The following is a 21,404-nucleotide window of genomic DNA, read 5'->3' as shown; positions in this document are numbered from 1 at the left end:
AATGAAACGTATTATTTTTATTTTCAATCTTTGTTCTTTTTCTTTCTTTGTATTTTTTCTGTACTTTTCCCTTCTATTTCTCTGCCCTTTTACTGGGCTTTTAATCTTATTAATAAAATAAAAAAATTCTTGGGGGAAAAAACCCATTAAATTTCCTAGAATCAATTCATAGAATATATAGGAATGACAGATACTCTGGGATACTAAAAAAAACAAAATAAACTTATTTTTATAAGAAACGTATCGGTTTCATATTATTTCTAAAACTTGATGGTTTCAAAAGAGTAGTTCTCAATTCTTAAAGTTACTTTATTTAAACCCAATCACATAGATCTTCTCTCAGGCTTTGCACATAGTTTGCCTGCTTTTGATATTAATTTCTCTCTCAATTACGAGTAAGACCTTTTCTCAGGCACACACACAGTTTGCCTGCTTTCCCCTGACTGAATGTTCTTTCACAAACACACAGTTCAGGCTTCCACACAGGTTATATTTCTCTCAGACAACATAAACAAGCTCAGGCTGCACACAGCTTGCCTACTAATACCAGACTCAATATTTTTCTCAGAAATGCTTAAACATGCTCAGGCTGCACACAGCTTGCCTCTCTTGCCCTGACTGAATATTTTCTCTCCACTCTCAGTCATCAACCAATCATATCGCTCCCTCATCCCTCTCTTTCACCCCCACACTTCATCTATACCACACCAAGCATTTAAAGACACACACACGCTTAAAATCATTACACCAGTCACGTACTGAAATGAGTAATGTGGCCTCCTGAACCCACCTTGTGCTCTCTAATGAGGGGCAAACCATGTGGACCATCTGTGCTCTCCTTTTTGCAGGTGCTAATGGTTAACAGTTTGATCCAGACACCAAAGAGTGAAGAACTGTCGTCTGCCTTATTGTCTGTCTTCCTTGACAGGGCAGCTGAGTTGCCGGTGAGTGGCCTAGGGCTTTTCTGCACACCCAACTTATTCTTGATTTTCCTAGCAGTCTGTCCCCAAGCATTGGGATCTGTTTGGGAATGGTTCTTCCGCACGTCTACCCTCCCTTTGCATTTTTACAGTTGTGGAGTCAGTTTATTTTGTTCTGCATGTGGCCTTAAGGAATCAGGATTTGAAAGGTAGGGTGCTATCATCATCAGCCGGAATGACAGTGTCTTCCTGGCGCAAGTTTGCGCGTGAGAACCCAGTTCTCACGCGAAATCACACCAGGAAGACGCTGTGGACCATTTAAAGGGCCCTGCCACTTGCAAGCAGCAGGTCCCTTTAAACTATCAGCTGGCAAGCGGTGGGGGGGATCCCTGCTGCTTGCAAGCAGCAGGAAAGGGCCCTTTAAACAATCAAATGCCCCTCTCCCTGCTGTTAAGCAGCCTGAAAGGGGCATTTAAACTCCACAAACCACGAACTGGTTCGCGAACTTGCCCCAATTCGTGGGAGTTCGTGGTTCCTGGTTCGTGGAAACCTACGAACCACGAACCGCATGGTTCGGGTTTTTTGTGGTCCGTGCCCATCTCTAATATCTATTGAGGATGCTCAGAATGCTAACTTGGTTCCAATAAGATGCTGGTTCAGATTAAGGTATGCATATCTGAATTTGAACATGGAAGCAAAATGTGATCATGAGGACTACAGACCTTCTTACAAAAGGATAAAAACTAAAATTCTTGCAAATTTAGTGTATCTTGTTTTAAATATCTGTAGCCACACAGAATGCATGTGGTCCTGCCTTAGTCAATGGAGGAAAAAACATCTAAATAATGATATAATCTACTAAACATATTGCTTATCCAACCTTCTCCTGTTCCCTTTGACTATACTGTGTTCTTTATGCAGATGTTCCTGATGTAGCCTGTCCTACAGAGAGTTGTGTAATATTGAATTCACAGAAGTGAGGCTGTGACTCCCTTAAGAATGAACTTGTGCCAGTTATAGATGTAATATATGAGTATCTTTGTAACAGCACCTCCTATTGGTGCCTATGCTGCTAAAATTTCAACTGTTCTTTCTCATCTCTCCAGCTAAAGAAGGGCTCAAAACCCCCAAATCCATATGTCAGTCTCTCTGTCCGTGGCACCTCCTATAAGACCAAGGTAACAGCATGTAGAAAAATGGGGGGGGGGGGGTTGAGGGGAAAGGACGGTGTGGGTGTGGTTAAAGCATTGCTATGTAACAGTCACAGGGGTAGTCTAAAGGTAGCTAGCAGGGAAGGAGAGGCTGAAAGGGAGAAGCAACAAAAATAGGTGGGTTGTAGCCAGGGCTTTTTTTCTGTGAAAAGAGGTGGTGGAACTCGGTGGGTTGCCCTCGGAGAAAATGGTCACATGGCTGGTGGCCCTGCCCCCTGATCTCCAGACAGAGGGGAGTTTAGATTGCCCTCCGCGCAGCAGCACGGAGGGCAATCTAAACTCCCCTCTGTCTGGAGATTAGGGGGCGGGGCCACCGGCCATGTGACCATTTTCAAGAGGTTCTGGAACTCCGTTCCACCACATTCCTGCTTTAAAAAAGCCCTGGTTGTAGCACATCCAGGTTAAGTGTTTGCATGTTCAAATTTATCCTTGCTGTAAACGGCTAGGCCTTTTTTGTACCTCAGTGGTGAAAAATAAAATCACAAATAAATTCAATAAAGCACTGGCTTGTAAACCCTAACATCTTCTGGTTGTATATACTGAACCCTCATTTTGGAATTACAGAACCATAGAGTTGAAGGCATCTTACAGACCATCTAGTCCAACCCCTTGCCCAATGCAGGACAGCCTAAAGCATCCCTGACAAGTCTTTGTTCAGCTGCTCCTTGAAGACTGCCAATGAGGAGAATGTACCACACCCCTCAGCAGCTAGTTCCACTGCTGAATTACTCTTAACGAGAAGAAGTTTTTTCTAATGTCCAGCCAGTATCTTCCCTCCTGTAATTTAAACCCATTGTTCTTCCTCTAAGTGACAGCCTTTTAAATACTTAAAGAGAGCAATCATGTCTCCGCTCAACCTCCTCTTCTCCAACCTCAACATTCTCAGGTCCCTCAGTCTTTCCTTATAGGGCTTAGTCTCCAGCCCCTTGATCATTCTGGTTGCTGTCCTCTTCACCTGTTCCAATTTGTCCATATTCTTTTTGAAGTGAGGCCTCCAGAACTGCACACAATACTCCAGGTGGTGCCTGACCAACGAGATATATAGTAGGACAATGATAACCTGTAATATGGATGTTACGCCTTTGTTGATACACCCTAAGATTACATTCATTTTTTTGCTGCTCATATTTAGCTTCCCATCCACCTGTATCCCAAGTTCTTGTTCACACACACTGCTTCCCAGAAGTGTATCCCTCATCCACTACGCACGCATTACATTTTTGTTACCCAGGTGGAGAACCCAGCACTTCTCCACATTCAATCATCTCTTATTCAAATCTGCCCACTTTTCCAGTGTGTTCAGATCTTGTTGCATTCCAGGGCTTTTTTTCATTAGGAATACGGTGGAACAGAGTTCCAGAACCTCTTGAAAATGGTCACATGGCTGGTGGCCCCGCCCCCTGATCTCCATGGCTGGTGGCCCCGCCCCCTGATTGCCCCGCAGAGGGCAATCTCAACTCCCCTCTGTCTGGAGATCAGGGGGCGGGGCCACCAGCCATGTGACCATTTTCTCAAAGGGCAACCCACTGAGTTCCACCACCTCTTTTCCCAGAAAAAAAGCCCTGTTGAATTCTATCCCTATCTTCAGGGGGTTTTGCCACTCCTCCCAGTTTGGTGTCATCTGCAAATTTAATGAGTAACCCCTTCACACCCTCATCCAAATCATTTATAAAAATATTTAAAAGCACTGGACCCAGCACTGCGCCCTGTGGCACTCCACTGGACATCTCCGTCCAATCAGATACAATGCCATTAACAGCTACTTTTGGGGTGTGGTTGCTCAGCCAGTTCCCTATCCATCTCACCATCTCAGAGTCCAGTCCACAGTCCACCAGTTTACCATCAGAACATCATGAGGAACGTTGTCGGAAGCTTTAATGAAATCCAGATAAACTACATCAACAACATTCCCTCGATCTAGTTAGCCTGTCAGTCGATCATAGGAGGAGATGAGGTTGGTCTGGGGATGAGGTTGTCCCCAACAGGGGACAAATCCTTGCTGACTTCCCCGTGTCACCATGTTGCACATCGAACTTAAAGGATTAGTTCAACAGTAGAAGTAATATGAAGTAGAAGAAGAACTTCATCACACGGTCCCAAAATATAGAACAATACAGATGTCAAGTTCTCTCTACGCTAAATGTTACGCTTATACATTTTGACTGAATGTCTCCCCTCTACGCAGATTGTTTTATAGAAAGCAAGAGCCAAATCTCTTCCTTCTGCACCTTCCATATATGACAGCTTTGGTCATGGCTTCTCTCTGTGCCCTTAGGTTGCCTCTCAGACAGCAGATCCAGTGTGGGACGAATCTTTCTCCTTCCTTATCAAGAGGCCTCACGCAGAGTCTTTGGAGTTGCAGGTCAGTCTCTCATTTTTCTTGCCCCGTTGCCTCTTCTGAGCCAAGCCATCTCCTGAGTCCTCTGCTATTTTGGCACAGAACGCTCGTCTCTGTTTTAGGAAGAGTCCATTTTTCTGTCTAAAGATTTCTATAAAGGACTATTTGGGCATGATGCAGAACCATAAAAGATCTAGAGAAGAGCAAAGATCCACCATGTAAAAGGCAGGAATTATCAGCAAAATTTGTCTGGAATGGATAATGGAAGGATATAATGAAGTACAAATCAAGATTAAAATATAATTTCATCAGATCAGTTTGCAACACACTAACATGGATCCACAGTTTATATGAACAAGTACAGTGAAATATTCAGGAGGATATGATCAGATCCTATGGTACAAACTCGTTTCAATATCCCTTTGATATGTTCTTCAGATTGAATGAAGAATAAGGACCATGTCCATACAATCATACAGTAGAAAAACACATCTTTAGATAGTTCATGCGTATGTGACAAAAACGACAGATGTCATAATAATATTAGATTGAAGAGATATCCACATAATAATCTTATAAATGTGAAAGTAGACAATAATAATTAAAACATTAAATTGTCAGTATAGGTCATCTGTCATCTTAATCTGAGCATTAAGTATACCTTAAAACAATGCTCCTGTATTCACAACCAAGGTCAAACTCTTAAAAAAAGAAAAGAAAATATTTAAGTGAAGGTATAGAGCCCCGTGGCGCAGAGAGGTAAAGCTGCAGTACTGCAGCCCAAGCTCTGCTCATGACTTGAGTTCGATCCTGGTGGAAGCCGGGTTCTGGTAGCCAGCTCAAGGTTGACTCAGTCTTCCATCCTTCCGAGGTCGGGTAAAGAGTAGATGACTGGGGAAGGCAATGGCAAACCACCCCATAACAAAAGTCTGCCAAGAAAACGTCGTGATGCAATGTCCCCCCATGGGTCAGTAATGACTTCGTGCTTGCACCTTTACCTTTTAAAGTTAAGGTATATTAGAGGTGTAGATGGGATGCTAGAATAACCAATATGCGAAGGGAATGTCAGGCAAGTATTTTAAATGATTTCTTAAAAGCTTTTCAGACATGGAAATGGTAGCAATGAACAGCAGCAATCTGAGTGTGAACCATGCCCCAATTTATGCCAGTCAAAGCACTCCTGTTTATATTTATTAATTATTGTGAGATCTTGTATGTGCCACTTCCTAATAAAGCACTTGGAACAACAAGTGCTTGGGTTACAGAAACGTTTTGGATCAACATGTCAATTTTTCAGTAATGTTAAGCTTACAGCTTCTGACCAGCAAGTGGCCTCTCTTATACTGGATTTTTGTTGCTCTTGTGCTCTGAATTTTGATGTAGTTTGGCTCTTTGATTATAAGAGGTTGCTGACCTCTGGGACAAAAGAATGGATCAAAATTCATGCAACTGTATACTGTATAAATAATCTGTAATAAGATCTGTACGTAATCTGTAATACAGCCCGGAAAATCCACAACAACCAACAATCTGTAATATCATCATCATCACGAAGATATTATTGGAGTCAAAGAGGGACAAGGTGGAAGTGGGTTTCTGAGTCACCACCTCCCCCACCCAACCCCCAACCCCATGGTTGCAGAAAAAGATTTGGAGGAGTCAGATGTCCCCTCCCAAATCCCAAGAGCTGGTAGGGACCCAAGGGTCACATGAGTTGTTACCAGTGAACCTTGGAAGCAGATATCTGCATGCTTACAAGAGATGTGAGTATCGAGGCAAGTGACCTTTCAGCCTAGGGCCTAAGAGGGGGAGAAGGACCCCTTCCCCTTAATCCTTTAAGCTGTTAAGGGAACTGTTCTTGGATTGCAACTTCCTCTCAGTGGTCCTTTATTCTTGGAGGAGAACTATTACCTCTGCTTAAAGAATGGAGAGAAAGGAAAGCAGCCGTGAAGAGGGTGTACTTCTCTCAGCTCAGTCTCTCTGCTTAATAGGGTCCAGGGCTTTTTTTTCAGCAGGAACGCGGGGGAACGGAGTTCCGGAACCTCTTGAAAATGGTCACATGGCTGGTGGCCCCGCCCCCTGATCTCCAGACAGAGGGGAGTTGAGATTGCCCTCTGTGCCGCCGAGCGGCACGGAGGGCAATCTCAACTCCCCTCTGTCTGGAGATCAGGGGGCGGGGCCATCGGCCATGTGACCATTTTCTCCGAGGGCAACCCACTGAGTTCCACCACCTCTTTCCCCAGAAAAAAAGCCCTGATAGGGTCCAACAAGAGGGGATGCCCCTTTGCAGCTTAAAGAACTGTAGGGCACAGGCGGAACTGGAATGGGAAGATTGGCCTTCTGTGGGCCCTGTCCTCACACATCGTCTGTGAAATGTTCATGGTGTCTATTTTTTGTTGTGTTTTATCATTATAATCCCTGTAGGTGAAGGATGACGGGCATGTGGTGGGTATGCTGTCACTTCCACTTTCACAGCTGCTGGTGGCAGAGGGGCTCTTCCTCGACCGCTGGTTCCCACTCAGCAACTCTGGTCCTGGCAGCCAGATCCTGATGCGGGTGCAGCTGGGGGTAAGTGGGATTGTCTAGGGGGAGCAGTCACTCCAGATTATGGCAGGATGCCTTTTGACCATCTTTCCCCTGTCTCACAGCTTCTTATCTCGCATCACTCTGGTGTGGAGGCCCTTAATAATGCGGCAGCAGAAGAGAATGGAGAAAGCTCCCAGAAGGGGTCTGAGACAGAACTGTGTATCAGGGAGGACGGGGACTCTGGTTCCACACAGGAGCTGCGCCAGCGCATGCCACATGCCCACAGGTAAAGAAGGGGTCCACTGTAGAACGTGGAACCCAGGAATGCATATTGGATCCTGAATTCTTAGGTCTTTTCCACGCAACCTCTCTTTCCCACAATAAATACACACTTCTTATTCCCTTGTTGTGCAGGGCCAAGACATCTTCCTTGAAGGTAGTGCTTCTGTTGCAGGGATATCACATTTTCTGAGCATACACAGTCCAACGTTTTGTATCTGAGGAAATGTGATTTTTCCTACAGACAGGGCAATTGTTGTGTTTTTATTGTCATGTGGTTGCATGTGTGTGTCTTTCTTGCATCTTGTCTGTGACATGCTGAGCAACTCACCTTCCCACCACCAAAGTCTTAAGTCTTTTAACTGCCACAGTTCGGCACTTCATGACATCTGTGGGTGCAACATAGACAAATGGATACTCCTGGATACTACCGAGATAACTTTTTAAAATAGCATCTTCCTTTCTGCCTCCAAGTTTCCCTGCATTTAACAAATATCTTCATGTTTCCGGCCCTTTACCTGGTTGTGCTTTAAAAAAAACCTGAAAACCCGCTTTTCCGTCATTCCACTAATATTCGTCTGTACCTGTCTTTTCTTCCCTAGCAGCAACTCAGAGCTGACAGACTCACCCCTGGGCCAGCTGCGTCTCACTGTTTGGTACCACGTGGATGCACGCAAACTTGTTGCAATTGTGCATAGCTGCAGGTAATGTCTGCAGGAGTGAAAGAAGGATTGAATCCCTGAAAGCCGTTTGCACCAGGATGTGTCGACTGGGGTGCTTGGATTCTCCTCCCAGGAGATGGAGAAGGTGGTCTTTCAGCCACCTTACTGGATGCCTCCCTGCAACACACTAGAGAGGGGTTGCGTTCTTTGCTTTAGCCTCATTGTGATCTTGGCTCCCAGATTATCTGTGGTAGTTAAAAATGCTGTAAGTACAGTAATGCAGTAAGTACAGTAAGCTGAGGGCTTATTCAGCTATTGCACACTGTGTGTGCAATAGCTCTGGCCCCCAAATGGTAGCATGATATTCATTTTCACATGTAATCAGGGCTTTTTTTCTGGGAAAAGAGGTGGTGGTACTCAGTGGGTTGCCAGCACAGGGGCAACTCCTGGCAGGAGGTGGTGCTCCTGGTACCACATGCGCATGCACAAAGTGCATGCAATGACGTCAATTTGGGTCAGCTGGAACAAGGGGGGAGTTTTTTAAAGTTTAACAATGTAATCCTAAGGAGGGTTACACCAGTCTAAGCCCATTGAAATCAATGTGCTTAGACTGGAGTAACTCTGCTTAGGATTGCACTGTAAATCGCCCTTGGCGAAAACGGTCACATGGCTGGTGGCCCCGCCCCCTGATCTCCAGACAGAGGGGAGTTTAGATTGCCCTCCATGCTGCTGCGCGGAGGGCAATCTAAGCTCCCCTCTGTCTGGAGATCAGGGGGCGGGGCCACCAGCCATGTGACCGTTTTCAAGAGGTGCCAGAACTCCATTCCACCACGTTCCAGCTGAAAAAAAGCCCTGCTACAAGAGCATTGTCATAAAGAAAGTAAGCAGTGGAGAGGGTGTAAACAGATGCCAAAGAAACGAGGAGAAAAAATGAGTTCATGAAATGGTGGAACATAGCTGCCTTTTAAAAGGGCTACTACATGAATGCCCCTGTGTGTCAGTGATACATTGTGGAGGGCAAAAATGTTGTAAACAGCCGTATTGGTCCACACAAAATCCAAAGAGAAAGAAGAAAGTGATCCATATAATGTATTTCAGCAGGACCAACCAAATTGACACAAGATTTTGAGGTTACCAGAATTCTTCACCAGGCTAGATGTTACAAATTTTTTAAAAAAATGAGTGTGCGCGCAAATTTTAACTTTAAAAAAAATGATAGATTATATCTTCCAAGGAACTCACAGTGCCAGCCTTACAAGGGTATAACTCTGCTTAAAATGACCCTGTTAAGGAAAGCGTACTTCATTTTCCCTTCCTAATTTATCCAGAAAACAACACTGTAAAGTAGGTTAGATTGAGAAATAGAGTGAGAGATTTGAACCCAATCGTCTTACCATTGCTAGTGCAATTTCTATAATCACTATATCCCATCAAAAAGAGAAATGGAGGCGATATATACTATCCTTATGATGCATTGTTTTATGAAGAGCTGAACCACCACCTGTTGCCACTCGCAGTGTCCAAAGTTTCACCTCCCTTCATTGTCTCCTAGAATGCCTCCCGTTCTAGCTGTTTTGTGGTCATTGTATTTTGCGGTCCTTCTCTAATAATCGGCTGTTCCTCTCCCATTCCAGAAATCTTAAGTCAAATGCCAAGGATCTTCCAGATCTCTATGTATCTCTCATCCTTCTGCCTGACAAATCTCGCGTTAGCAAGAGAAAGACCACTCTGCGGAAGAAGACTCTTAATCCGGAGTTCAATGAAAAGTAAGGAAGGATCCAATGGTGTGTGGTTGTGTGGAAGGGTCTCACTGGAAAATTAGGGAACGGCTTGCAGGAAAATAGAATCACTGCTAGACTAGTGACCAGTGAAATCCAACTTCTGTTTTCTGAAGGAAGAATGTCTTGCTATTGGTCGCCATTTTGTTAAGCCATCAGACCCTGAAGGAATTTAGCCATTACCAAAGCCTGCTCAGGGAGAAGACTGGAATTTTTCACATACTAATGTGAAAAATTAGTAGGATTCTAGGATGGATTCTACTCAAGAATGTGTACATTCCAAGATCTGAAGGGACCACTGAGGCAACTGACAAGGCTAACTAGCATGGCACGGTTGAAATTTCCCTGGTTAGTATTTACTGTGGTCAGGGCTTTTTTTCTGGGAAAAGAGGTGGTGGAACTCAGGACCGCACAATGACGTCACTTTGGGTCAGCTGGAGCAAGGGGGGAGTTTTTTAAAGTTTAAATCGCCCGTGGCGAAAATGGTCACATGGCTGGTGGCCCCGACCCCTGATCTCCAGGGGCGGAGATTGCCACAGCGCGGAGGGCAATCTAAACTCCCCTCTATCTGGAGATCAGGGGGCAGGGCCACCGGCCATGTGACCGTTTTCAAGAGGTGCCGGAACTCCATTCCACCACGTTCCAGCTGAAAAAAAGCCCTGACTGTGGTGCTCAAAGGCACTGTGACATACATGATCTCAGCAGTCATCATCACCACGTTCCTGCCATATAGGACAGTATTATCATCCTGGTACTGTCAGTGTGGAGCTGAAGCTGAGAGACAGCTTGCCTTAGGCCACCTACAGTGCCATCTTGAGCAGAGTATTATAAGTCTTTTGAAGTAAATGGGCTCAGAACGGTGCAACTCTGTTTAGGATTGCACTGCTTTGTATCAGAGGCCTGATTTGAACTGAGGGTATCCTGATCTGTAGCTTGGCCTGTTAGGTTCTGTGCTGGAGCTCGAAGTCTTGAACTAGCCCTGAATCAAGCACATTCACTAAGGACTGAGGCTCACAGATTTCCATGCAACAAGCTCCTCATAGCACAAGTGGCCGAGAATATGCTGTGCTTTGATCCAGATATTGCCTGGTTCCAACACCCTTGTTGGCTAAATGAGACCAGACAAGGAGTTAATCTTCCCTTTTCCATAGTTACCATCACCAGCACAATTTAGATGCCTGTCACGTCTGCATACCATTTATCCATGCCATTCATATGTTCTTTGCTCCATGCATTGGTTTGATCACACTGTGTACCTGTATGCTCTCATATCATGCTCATATTTGTAACCATGGATATTGTATATCCATGCCATCTTGGGGCTTCTTGAAAACGAAAGTACTATTGCTGAGTTTATCATCTCTGAAGCCTGCTGGCTGATCTTGTGCTATACTGTAACTTTTCGCAAGAGACAGAGGGAGTTGAATTCCTTGTAATCTTATGGCTTTCTCTGGCCAGACAAAGCTATTGTGTTTCTAATGGGATTAGAAACACATGGGATTTTCGCACCTAGTTGCTAACTGCCCCAGGGGAGGGGGAATCCTGCTCCTTATATCAAAGTACATATGCTTGTATTCCCATTTCTACCAACTTACCCATCTTTGGAGGTACCTGTGAACTTAATGGATCTCTGTAATAAAAACTTTTCAACCAAGGCCCTGGAGTACTTGCTGTGAGGGGTTTGGGGATCTATCTGTCATGGACTGCCATCCCTAAAACTGACAATTCCCCATTACAGCCATAAGCATACATTAACACAGCGGGGGGGAAATTCACACCAGGATTTCACCGCCATTATTACAGCAGGTAATTAAAATGTTACCGGCTGATTTGTGTTACTTATTTCCCCCAAACAGATTTGAATGGGATCTACCTTTGGAAGAAGCTCAGCGAAGGAAGCTGGAAGCCTACATTAAAAATGGTGCCTCTTTCATGTCACGACCAGAGCCAATTGGAAAGGTACGGGGTTGCAGCAGTTTCCATTTTAACAGCAAAACGGGCTCCTTAATAGAACGTAGCAAGAATGTAAATAATTCCTCTGTGTTTCTTTTCCCAGGTGCACCTTGACCTCTCGCAGAAGGACCTGACTCAAGGCGCTGCCCAGTGGTGAGTATGGGAAGAAGGGCAAAGAGTATAAGAAAGGGGTGATTGGCCAGGCCAGCTCCACTTTCGGTCCCATCTAGGTCGCCATTTTTATTATGAGGGGAAATTTGATTCAAGGATGGGATTGTCACATTATTGAGGCTGAAAAAAGACCAAGGGTTGGACTCTCCTGGATATATGACTTGCCTCTGACATTATCACTATAGTCCTGGTCAGGGCTTTTTTTCTGAGAAAAGAGGTGGTGGAACTCAGTGGGTTGCCCTCAGAGAAAATGGTCACATGGCTGGTGGCCCCGCCCCCTGATCTCCAGACAGAGGGGAGTTTAGATTGCCCTCCATGCTGCTCAGCGGCACGGAGGGCAATCTCAACTCCCCTCTGTCTGGAGATCAGGGGGCGGGGCCACCAGCCATGTGACCATTTTCAAGAGGTTCTGGAACTCTTCCACCGTGTTCCAGCTGAAAAAAAAGCCCTGGTCCTGGTGCTATTTGCTAGGCTTTTCTTCCTTTGTCATTCTCCTCCCCTTCCCACACACTGCCATCATGAACGCTGGCCTTTAGTAAAACTGTTTTCTGTACATGTACCTATTTATGTAAGCATGTATTTGAGAATAAAATGGATGAGTTGTAATCTTTGCAATTACAATCACAGCAATGCATAGCATAAAATACCAGCATTATAATAATCAATTATAAAAATCTTTAAATTAAAACCACAAGTATGTGTACCACACTTGGAAATTAAGTGCCATGCATGGAATTCCAGATGGTCAACACCTCTGGTTGACCTGTGTGAGGACATGAGGAATTTGTAACATGTGAATGAAGCACATGGTACCCTACTGCTTCCCACATTGCATTGACTGGAAGGGTTTGAGGGATAATCAGCTTTCTACCCTTCCCCTAATTGCAGGGATGGGGTGAACTAGAAGGTGCTTCTGGGATGAAATTGTGGCTCCTCTTTTAGTTGTCCACACAGCCCTAGAGCAAGCCCTGCTTGGCAGGTTGGGAAATGTTGCTTTTAGGTTGCCTTGTGATGGGAAGTCGGAGAACTGTGACGCTTATTTCCCTTCCTTGCCTTGCAGGTACGACTTAAAAGATGATAAAAGCAGCTCCTAGTCACCACAGTGCCTCCTTTCTGAAACGTCACCTGTCCAGGTGTTGAAGGGCTGGCATGAACATCCCCACCACCTTCACTGCAGGATTCCAAGCTCACCCCCTGTCAGATGAGCTTTCAGTGTTTTGTTTTTAAGCAATCATAGCGTTACATTTTTAGACTCTTCTTTTTCAACGTGAAACCGGTAGGGGTTGAGCATTGACTTCCGGGCAGGTTTTAAAGTAGGCGGGTGGATTCACGTCCTGCATTCACCTTACGTGCTTCTTTCAACACAGCGAACCACATTCTGCCTTTTTTCTTGACCAAAGAAGAGGGCCTTTTTTTTCATCCTTCCATTGAGGACAAAGGTCCTTACAAACCGGTGGTGAGCTGAGTCTTTCAGCAACCACCCAAGAGGCTACAAAATGGGGCTGCGTGTGCTGGCTTGAAAAGTGTAAGAAGACCAACTGGAGGGACCAACTATTTCCTCATACTAACAGTGGGCAAATAGCCAACTGACCTCCTTTGGCACAAAGGGTTCTACGCCTGAGCAGGGTCGCCGGGGCCAACTGACGTCTTTTCTCTAGAAAGGGAGCATTGTTCAGGTTGTGTAAGTGACCAGGATCTGACCCAGCCCTACTGCAAACATGGTTGGAAACTGACGCTGGGTCGTTTTTGATCCAAGGGGTTAAAAAAGAGAAGGTGCGACAGCCAAGTAGTTGTTACTTGCAGTGTCTTTTGTATTATTTCCCATTTTTGGGCTCCATGGCTGTGACCTCTATGCGTTTCGCTGAGGTCTTAAGTGTCCATGCTCCCAGCAGCAGCTCAACATAACCTAACCATCCATAACCCTCTCTTTCTGCTTCTGGCTCCTTCAAAGGGAACTGATTTTGACTTCTGGTCTTACTGCATATTCTGCTGCTGCTGTCTGCAATATCTGTATTTGTGCCATCTTTGTTGCTGTTTGTTGTTTTTAAAAAATACGAATGTTGCCTGGTGCCTTCATAACTCCAGTCCTGAAGTTGGTGAGCAGGGTGAAATTCGCTTCCTCTCCATTCTGTCGCACCAAGTTTTAGGGCTGTGTGCAATCTGTAGCGAGGGAATTCTCAGTTCAAATCAGATTTGCAGAGAATTTGACTGATTCACTTGCATTTGCAATATTTGTGTTTTGACTGACTCTGACTATATTGTGCGAGTTTAATGGAAGGAGAGTCACGGGAAGTGGTGGGGAGAGATCTGCTTTAAGGATAGGGTTGCCAGCCTCCAGGTGGTGGCTGGAGATCTCCCAGAATTACAACTGATCTCCAGGCCATAAAGATAAGTTCCCCTGGAGAAAATGGTTACTTTGAAGGGTGAACTCTATGGCATTATACCCTGCTGTGGTCCCTCCCTTCCCCAAACCCTGCCCTCTCCAGGCTCCACCCCCAAAATCTCCAGGAATTTTCAAACCTGGGCCTGGTAACTCTATTTGAGGATCCAAAGATCACAATGTTATAAAGCCACAGTTGCTTAAACAGAAGGATCCTCGAATGCTGCTGTCATTACTTTGCTACAGTCAGCTTAGAAGCAGAATTAAAACAGCAGAGCCGCATGGTATTTATTATAGCACTGTATTCCTCATAAAATTCTCATCCTCGACAGAGAGGTCATACGATTTACTCAGAAGAAAGTCCCATTTGTGCAACTGTACCTTTAATCTGAAGTTTTTACCTGTTTGTTTTAAAGAAACTTCCACTTCTTGGCTTCTACCTCTAGTTAATTTTTTCCAGTTCTTGAACTAGTCTTTAATTACCTAGTTCTTGTTCCAGGAAGGAGGAGAGTCAATTACTTTTTTTATGTGGCCAAAACAATTGCTAATTCCTTTTTCATTATTGCAATTATGCAATCACAGCCATAAAAAAAAGAATAATGAGCAATTGCTTTGGCTACACTGAGTAAATTAGTAATCAAAGCCCCCCCCCCACACGACTGAATTTAGCTCAGCTAATGAAATGAACAAGCTAACTATAAGAAGCTAACTATAAGTCTGAGAAGAAACAGCCTCTCTAAAACAGGCAGGGAGAAAAATGCCTGAGGACAATACCCCAAAGAAAGCTCAGGAACATTTTATCTATCCAGACTGGACAGGCCATGCTGCAATCATGTTTTACTTTTAAAAAAAATCACAAATCAGGTCTGGGAAAAAACGGGAAGGCAGCAAGGAAAGCAGTGGAATCCAGTTGTTTGACAACATTATCATCTGTAAAAACAGAATGAATTATTTCCATTTCAGACTAAAATGGCTAGTGTGGAACCAAGACAGAATTCTCACAGTGATCTTAAACATACATTGTGTTTGTCATTTTTAAGTCAGGTTTCTAGGGTTCCCAGGTGCCTGCCAGTGGCAGGCAAACTCCCGGGGGTTTGCACCCTTGCCCACCAATCTGCCAGCAATCAGCAGGAGGTGACAAGCCCCCAGGAGGTCGCCCACCACCAGCAGGCACCCCAGGAGCACGTGTGGCGCGTGCACTCCCAAAGGGCACGGCAACATCACTGCCAGAAGTGACATCATCGTGTCGGCCATGGGAGTGCTTCTGCACTTCATTTGAGGCCATTTGGGCCCCAAACAGGCCAAATCAGCCCTGCACGGGGCACCGACACACTCTCGTGGCCAGCTCGACAACATCACTTCCGGGAGTGACATCATCGCGCAGGTGCCGGAGCCCGTGCGTAAAGACAAACACACTGCTGGCGTGAGGTAAGTGCCAGGTCCCCGCTCCCACTGGGAGGGTTATAGGGACCTGGCAACCCTACAGAGGGTTCCCCAGTGTGGTGCCTGTGAGCACCGTGGTGCCTGCCAGTACTTCCCTTGGTGCCCACCAAGCTTTCCAGAAAGTGGGTGGGGCTATTGTAAGGCAGGGCTCCTCATTGTCTCCCCTCATTCAACTGAGTTTGCCGTAGGAGGATGGAGAGGCCTGGTAAGTAACTGAGCTTTCCTTAGTCCGAGTGTGGTTCCATCCCCCTTCAAGGTTTCCTTCTTCCCGGGAGGACTGAGGAGGGAGGTATTCTGTTTGGCTTCACTTTCTGAGGCCGCCATTCTGAATTTAGCTCAGCTTCCCGCGGAAGCCATTTTAGGTGGTACTCCCCACACCTCTCAAAATTCAAAAGATGTCCACAGCCTCAAAAAAGTTGGAGACCCCTATTTTAAGGTTTACTCTCTTAATATGAAAAACCTGAAAATGGAAGTTTCTGAAGCTTCACCACACGTAAAAATAACTCTTAATATTCTCCCCCCAAAGTGATAATTAACTACTTAGAAATTAGCAGTGCTATGTTACTTTGGGGGACAATAAGACGAGGTAAGGGATGTGGCGAGGGCGCCGTTTTTTAAAGCTTTCTGTCCTCCCAAAGCTATGCCCCCTTCCAGAGAGCATATGGGTAACATGACATTCTCCTCATAGGTATGGATCCAGACTAAATGTTCCGTTAGCGGAACAGAAAGACTTGGTGGAAAGAAGTCATGGGATCCAACCCTTAATCTAGATCCAACCCACACTATTATCTAAGGTTTTGTTGTTTGTCTTTCTTTAAGAGGGACTCGAAATTGTTTCAACAGTTTAAAAAATCATGTGGATAAGCCCTCAGGAAACTAAATCTCGGCCAATACCTCACTGTAGATTTCTTCTGCCTTTCCGGAGTTTGTAATCCAAGGTAGACATATGTTTCTGGCCTTCCCAAAATATGGGGGGGGGGCGCTAACATTTCTCTGCAGTGCTGCTGCCAACACTTTTCCCACTCTGCCCCCCACCACAGCTAGATCTTCAATTCCTAGACCCCTCCCCTTCTCTGCTTGCACGCAGTATCTCCTGAGCCACCAAAGAAGCCAAAACCGTTGTATGTGGTCTATTTATAAACGATTTTTTTTATTCCTTATTTCTGTGCATATGACTGTCATGAGTGTGTCCAAGAGAATGAGTCCCACCTCCTCTCTGGATCAGGCTCTGCTCCCCCTAGACTCTGTCAACCTGGGGGGTGGGAGATGAGGATGCCTTAAAGGAGCTCCATCACTCTGCTGCCTTCCGTGCTAAACCAAGGCTTCAATTCGCGCAATTCCTCAAGCAAGCTTTACTGTGTTCCTGGCACCTGTGCCTCTTGTAGCAGCCATTGTTAACTTGTCATAGCCAATAAAGAGAGGAGGAAAATGTATCTGTGCTTTAAGGTTTATTTATTCCTTACCTTGGGGAACAAAACCATTGTGAAGGAAACGGCACCTTCTTGCCAATGACTCTGAGATTTTGTAATTCTAAAACTTTCAATGCACCTTCCAAAGTTGAATGGCTACAGCAATGAACTATGACATCCAAAGAAAAGGACTGACCAAATTTAATTGACATGAGGTCACACTAACCTGATAACCAGTGCCTGGCCCTGTGGGCAGCGTCTTTCAGTCTGTGAGCAAAACATGGCTGGCTCATAGACAACCCCCACCATACAGAATTTCCGTGCTTTGGGCAGTATGGTGGAACACAGTTAAGGGCATGGCAAATTTCAGTACAAAGTGCATGTTGCACCATCTTGGATGCGCAGTTCCCCACTTTCGCTGTCTTGGTTACAGAAGGTCGCTAGGAACATGTTCTTCTCTAGCTGAAGAGCCATCCATCGCAGCAGTGGTGCAAAGGCAGGTCACTGTCTGTATATACCATGCAGACACCCCTCTGAAGCATTCTCACTTGCTTCATATCACAGGTGGCTTTTTATCAGGGAGCTGGAGCCAGAGGACTAAAGCCAGGCCCATGCAGGTAAGAAAATGAGGTGGCGGAGGCCCAAAGTGCATCCATTCTGACTGCCAGTGGGAAAGCATTTGGAATTTTCTGGTATATGAAAACCTGGGAACAGAAAAGCAAAGAGAGAGAGTAGAACCTTGGTTTCCGCTGTACTAGTTTTCTTGTTGGCATAGAGATTTTTATGCAATAGAGCATTCAAAGCTGGAATCCATCACATGCAGTCTAAAGCGCCCCAGTCCATTTTACTATCTCATGGGCTCTGCCCACCTCATTCTCCTCCATATTTGCATGCTGAAATCAGTTACATTCTTCAAAGTGCATTTTAATTAATGTTTAGGATTAACTTGTAAAGCAGTGAAAGGCTAAAGTTTTGCTCTGGTAGTCCCACTGCTGGTCTGTAGTTTCCCCAAACCCCAGGCGCAGACTGGGAAAGTATAACATTTGTCCAGTGGGTGACCTAACACTCTGAATCCAAAAGGGACAATTCAAAACACATGTGGATTCTCTGTGCCTTGTTCTGGACCAGTTGCTCCTCTTCACCATCAAAGACAGTACTAGACTGAACAGCCTAACATGGGGCAGCAATTCCATACTTAACTTAAAATGTATTTCTTAATACATCTTTATTTAGCTGTAGCATTGTTCCTGATATGTGGCTGGTATGTAGCTTTACTTTTTCTCCTCCTGGTTTGTAGCTTTACTTTTGAGTAATTTTCTGAGTTGTTAATATCAACTTGCACACAGTTGCTGTCTTAAGAACGCTTTCCCACTTAGGGAAGGGATTGGGCTTTTCTTAATATACTTGATACAACTAAGATCCCGTGTAATACTTCCTCTATGGGAACAGTAGATCTCTTTCTTAAGTACATGGGATTGTTACAAAGCCGCCTATGTGGTGCAACCAGTGTCAGGTGCTCAGGATCATATGTCATTTTCAATACCGCCCTGAAGCTGATGGTGTTGGGGTGATTTTGTTATTTGAACCCAGACTGGGAAATTGAGAATGGGAGGTGTTTGTTCTCCCGAGTCTGGGAGCCTGCCTGGCCTTGAACAGTCCATGAATCACACAGCCTGTTTTCCTGTCTGAAGAGTTAGAGGACTGTTAGGAGAAAGGAGGGGGACTAGGAATAGCCTTGCGGAACCTATATCTGCTTGATACTTGTCTGTAATTGGCAGTCCTAGCAAGGATGGTATAAGTGTGTGATACTGGCATCTTACAAATAAAGAACTTTTACTCATGAAGTTAAGCCTCTTGAGAACAACCAGGCACGAAACCAAAACAGGTGATTTAATGCCTCCAACTAGGAGTACAGATTGCCCTTTACAAAGAATTACAAGCCTCAAGAGAGATCCAAAGTCTTATTCCCTCTTTGAACTAGGATCTGGGAGAGCAAGGATTTAATTCCCACTTGCCGTGGAAGCTTGCTTGGCTGGTCCCACGCATTTGCCCTAACCTACTTCAAAGGGTTGCTGTGAGGATAAAACGGAGGAGAGGAGATTGATGTAAGCTGCTTTGGAAAGCAGCTGCCAGTCAGGGTGGACCATGCTGGGCTAGGTGGACCAACGGGCCAAGTGAGTATAAGGCAACTGGAGTCAGATACAGCATATTATGGGAGGGAGAAGTTTCCAAGCCTTGCAGAGAGGTGAGCGCCAAGGAATCTCCTACCTCCATTCTCAGTGGAGGACATTAGATTACAGAGAGAGGCCCCAGCTGCTAAACCACCAAAGAAAACAAAGCTGAGGGCAAGTGGAGCCACAAAAGGAAGTTCTGCAGTGTTCACTCGTCTCTACCGTCCATGATGACTTTCACCCAGGCTGAAGGCGACTAGCAGTGCCAACAGCCCCGCCACCTGTCACGCTCTGATGGGATTTTTGCCAATCCTAGCTTAAAAATAATTATATATATACGGAGAAATCAACTTCAAGAGAAGGAGTGGGAGGGGTGCTGGCTCCTGAAACAGACGCAAGACTAAATCCCCCCCTTTAATAAAGTTGTAACACAAAGTTGTCCGGAATGCGGGGGAGGTAGGCCCTGGCAGGACAACTGAAACCATCGATCAAGTCCTCCTTAGCACAAAGCCGGGAGGTTTGCCATTTGGTTCTCAGCTGCCCTGTCACTCCTCATCTCCTTTGTTAACGTTAGACTATCGGCTAATGTGTCTAGAGCTGGCATCTGAGGGTTGCAGAGTGTTCCTCTGGCATTCACTGAGCCTCTTCTGACACGAACTTGGCAGGAAAATGTTCATGGGAAGTACTTGTTTGACCCAGAACTGGCTTCCAGTTTTCCTGGTCACCCAGCAGATGCAACAACATCTGGGATGGGGGCAGCTATTTACTCAAAGGCAAAGCTCTGTCCGAAATTCTGGCAGGCCCGAGGAGTCTGGGTCCTTAGCTCTTTTGGAGATTGAGTTCTGTGAGGCTGGGGTGTATTTTCTCTTCTGGATGACATTTTGCATTTGTAAAGCAACTTCTAAGTGTTCAAAGCACTACATAAGTGGTCTCTCAGTATTCCCCTCACAACAGACCTGCAAAGTAGGCCACTGTTATCGCCATTCTGTGGGGGAAGGGCACTGGAGGATGAGAGAGAGAGTGGTTTGCTTAAGGCCATCTAATGAGTTTGAGGCAAAGACAAGATTTGAATCAGGGAAGTTGACACAGCCTCACAGTTGACACTTATAGCCTCTGCTATATGATCCTGTCCACACTTGGGCTGGTTCCACCTTAAGAGATATGGCAAAAGCAGCCAATAAGCCAGGCTGTGAGTATTCATCATTAAAATAAGACTTATACACCAAGTGAAACTGAATGCTCCTACTTCTATACATTATACAAAGCAAGTTATATAAACCAATAAGAAACATGCAAGTTTTTTACTCTGTTTACATCATGATGAGTGGTGCAGGAGCACTGAAAAAAACATTGAAAAAAATTCAGCCTCCACCATTGCTTTTAAAGTTTCAGCAGGTATTGGCCATATACTTTCAAGAATATATTTGCAACCACAAGGATTACAAACTTTCTAAATGAAAGCAAAGATTCTCAGAAAGTTAAGAATACCACATTCTGCACTTTTCTCTAGGCACCCAGCTCTGTCAAAAATATTGTGATTCTGTGTGAAGGTACCAACTTGTGTGAAGGTTTTCTGCATTCCGAAAAAGTGTAACTAGCCATTCTGCTGGCGTAGCTTTCTGCTCAATGGCCATACAGAAACTGGAGAGAAACAGTTATTGTTGTGGGCCCACCACTGACCATTGTGGCTGAGTCTGCCCTAACCAGCAAAGGGACTGGTAATGTGTCTTTATGGCTGTAGATGGTCCTTACGTGCTGAGAAATGGTTTTGTTCAAGTGCCCATCAGGGTTGGAAGAATGTACTTCCTGCCAAGCCAGAGGAAAGATCAGATAAAGAAACAGCAAGAGAAGCAAAGGAACCTTGTCTTAATTCTCATTGTGGTATACCTCCTGGCAGGGCTTTTTTTCTGGGAAAAGAGGTGGTGGAACTCAGAGCGGAACCACAAGTGACAAAAGGCACAGGTTGGACACTTGTCAGCTTCCCTCAAGTTTTGATGGGAAATGTAGGCATCCTGGTCTTGCAGCTTGGCTCTCTGACTGCTGTCCAATGGACTTTTCAACTGTCACTTGTCCAACATTCCGCCAAGCTGCCTACATTTCCCATCAAAGCAAGTGTCCAACCTGTGCCTTTTGTCACTTGTGGTTCCGCTCTCAGTGGGTTGC

At 45.2% G+C, this 21,404-nt stretch overlaps 1 protein-coding gene across 2 annotated transcripts in view; it reads left to right on the top strand.

Moving 5' to 3' along the window:
• Positions 1-17,094, top strand: part of ESYT1 (extended synaptotagmin 1) — an 88,585-nt gene extending 71,491 nt beyond the window's left edge. Inside the window, exons 22-31 of one of the 2 annotated variants that reach the window (XM_054975967.1) lie at positions 849-944; positions 2,027-2,098; positions 4,407-4,493; positions 6,894-7,037; positions 7,118-7,281; positions 7,880-7,978; positions 9,571-9,702; positions 11,571-11,673; positions 11,771-11,820; positions 12,899-17,094. In XM_054975967.1, the coding sequence (XP_054831942.1) occupies positions 849-944; positions 2,027-2,098; positions 4,407-4,493; positions 6,894-7,037; positions 7,118-7,281; positions 7,880-7,978; positions 9,571-9,702; positions 11,571-11,673; positions 11,771-11,820; positions 12,899-12,932 (981 nt within the window). In that variant the 3' untranslated portion in view covers positions 12,933-17,094. Of the gene's footprint in view, positions 1-848; positions 945-2,026; positions 2,099-4,406; positions 4,494-6,893; positions 7,038-7,117; positions 7,282-7,876; positions 7,979-9,570; positions 9,703-11,570; positions 11,674-11,770; positions 11,821-12,898 lie in introns of both variants that reach the window. The other variant, XM_054975966.1, reaches the window with a different exon arrangement.
• The last annotated feature ends 4,310 nt before the right edge of the window (positions 17,095-21,404 follow it).

Source organism: Eublepharis macularius, chromosome 4, assembly GCF_028583425.1.
Source record: "Eublepharis macularius isolate TG4126 chromosome 4, MPM_Emac_v1.0, whole genome shotgun sequence".
NCBI classification, from domain to species: Eukaryota; Metazoa; Chordata; class Lepidosauria; order Squamata; family Eublepharidae; genus Eublepharis; species Eublepharis macularius.
This window is presented reverse-complemented; position numbering and strand designations above follow the sequence as displayed.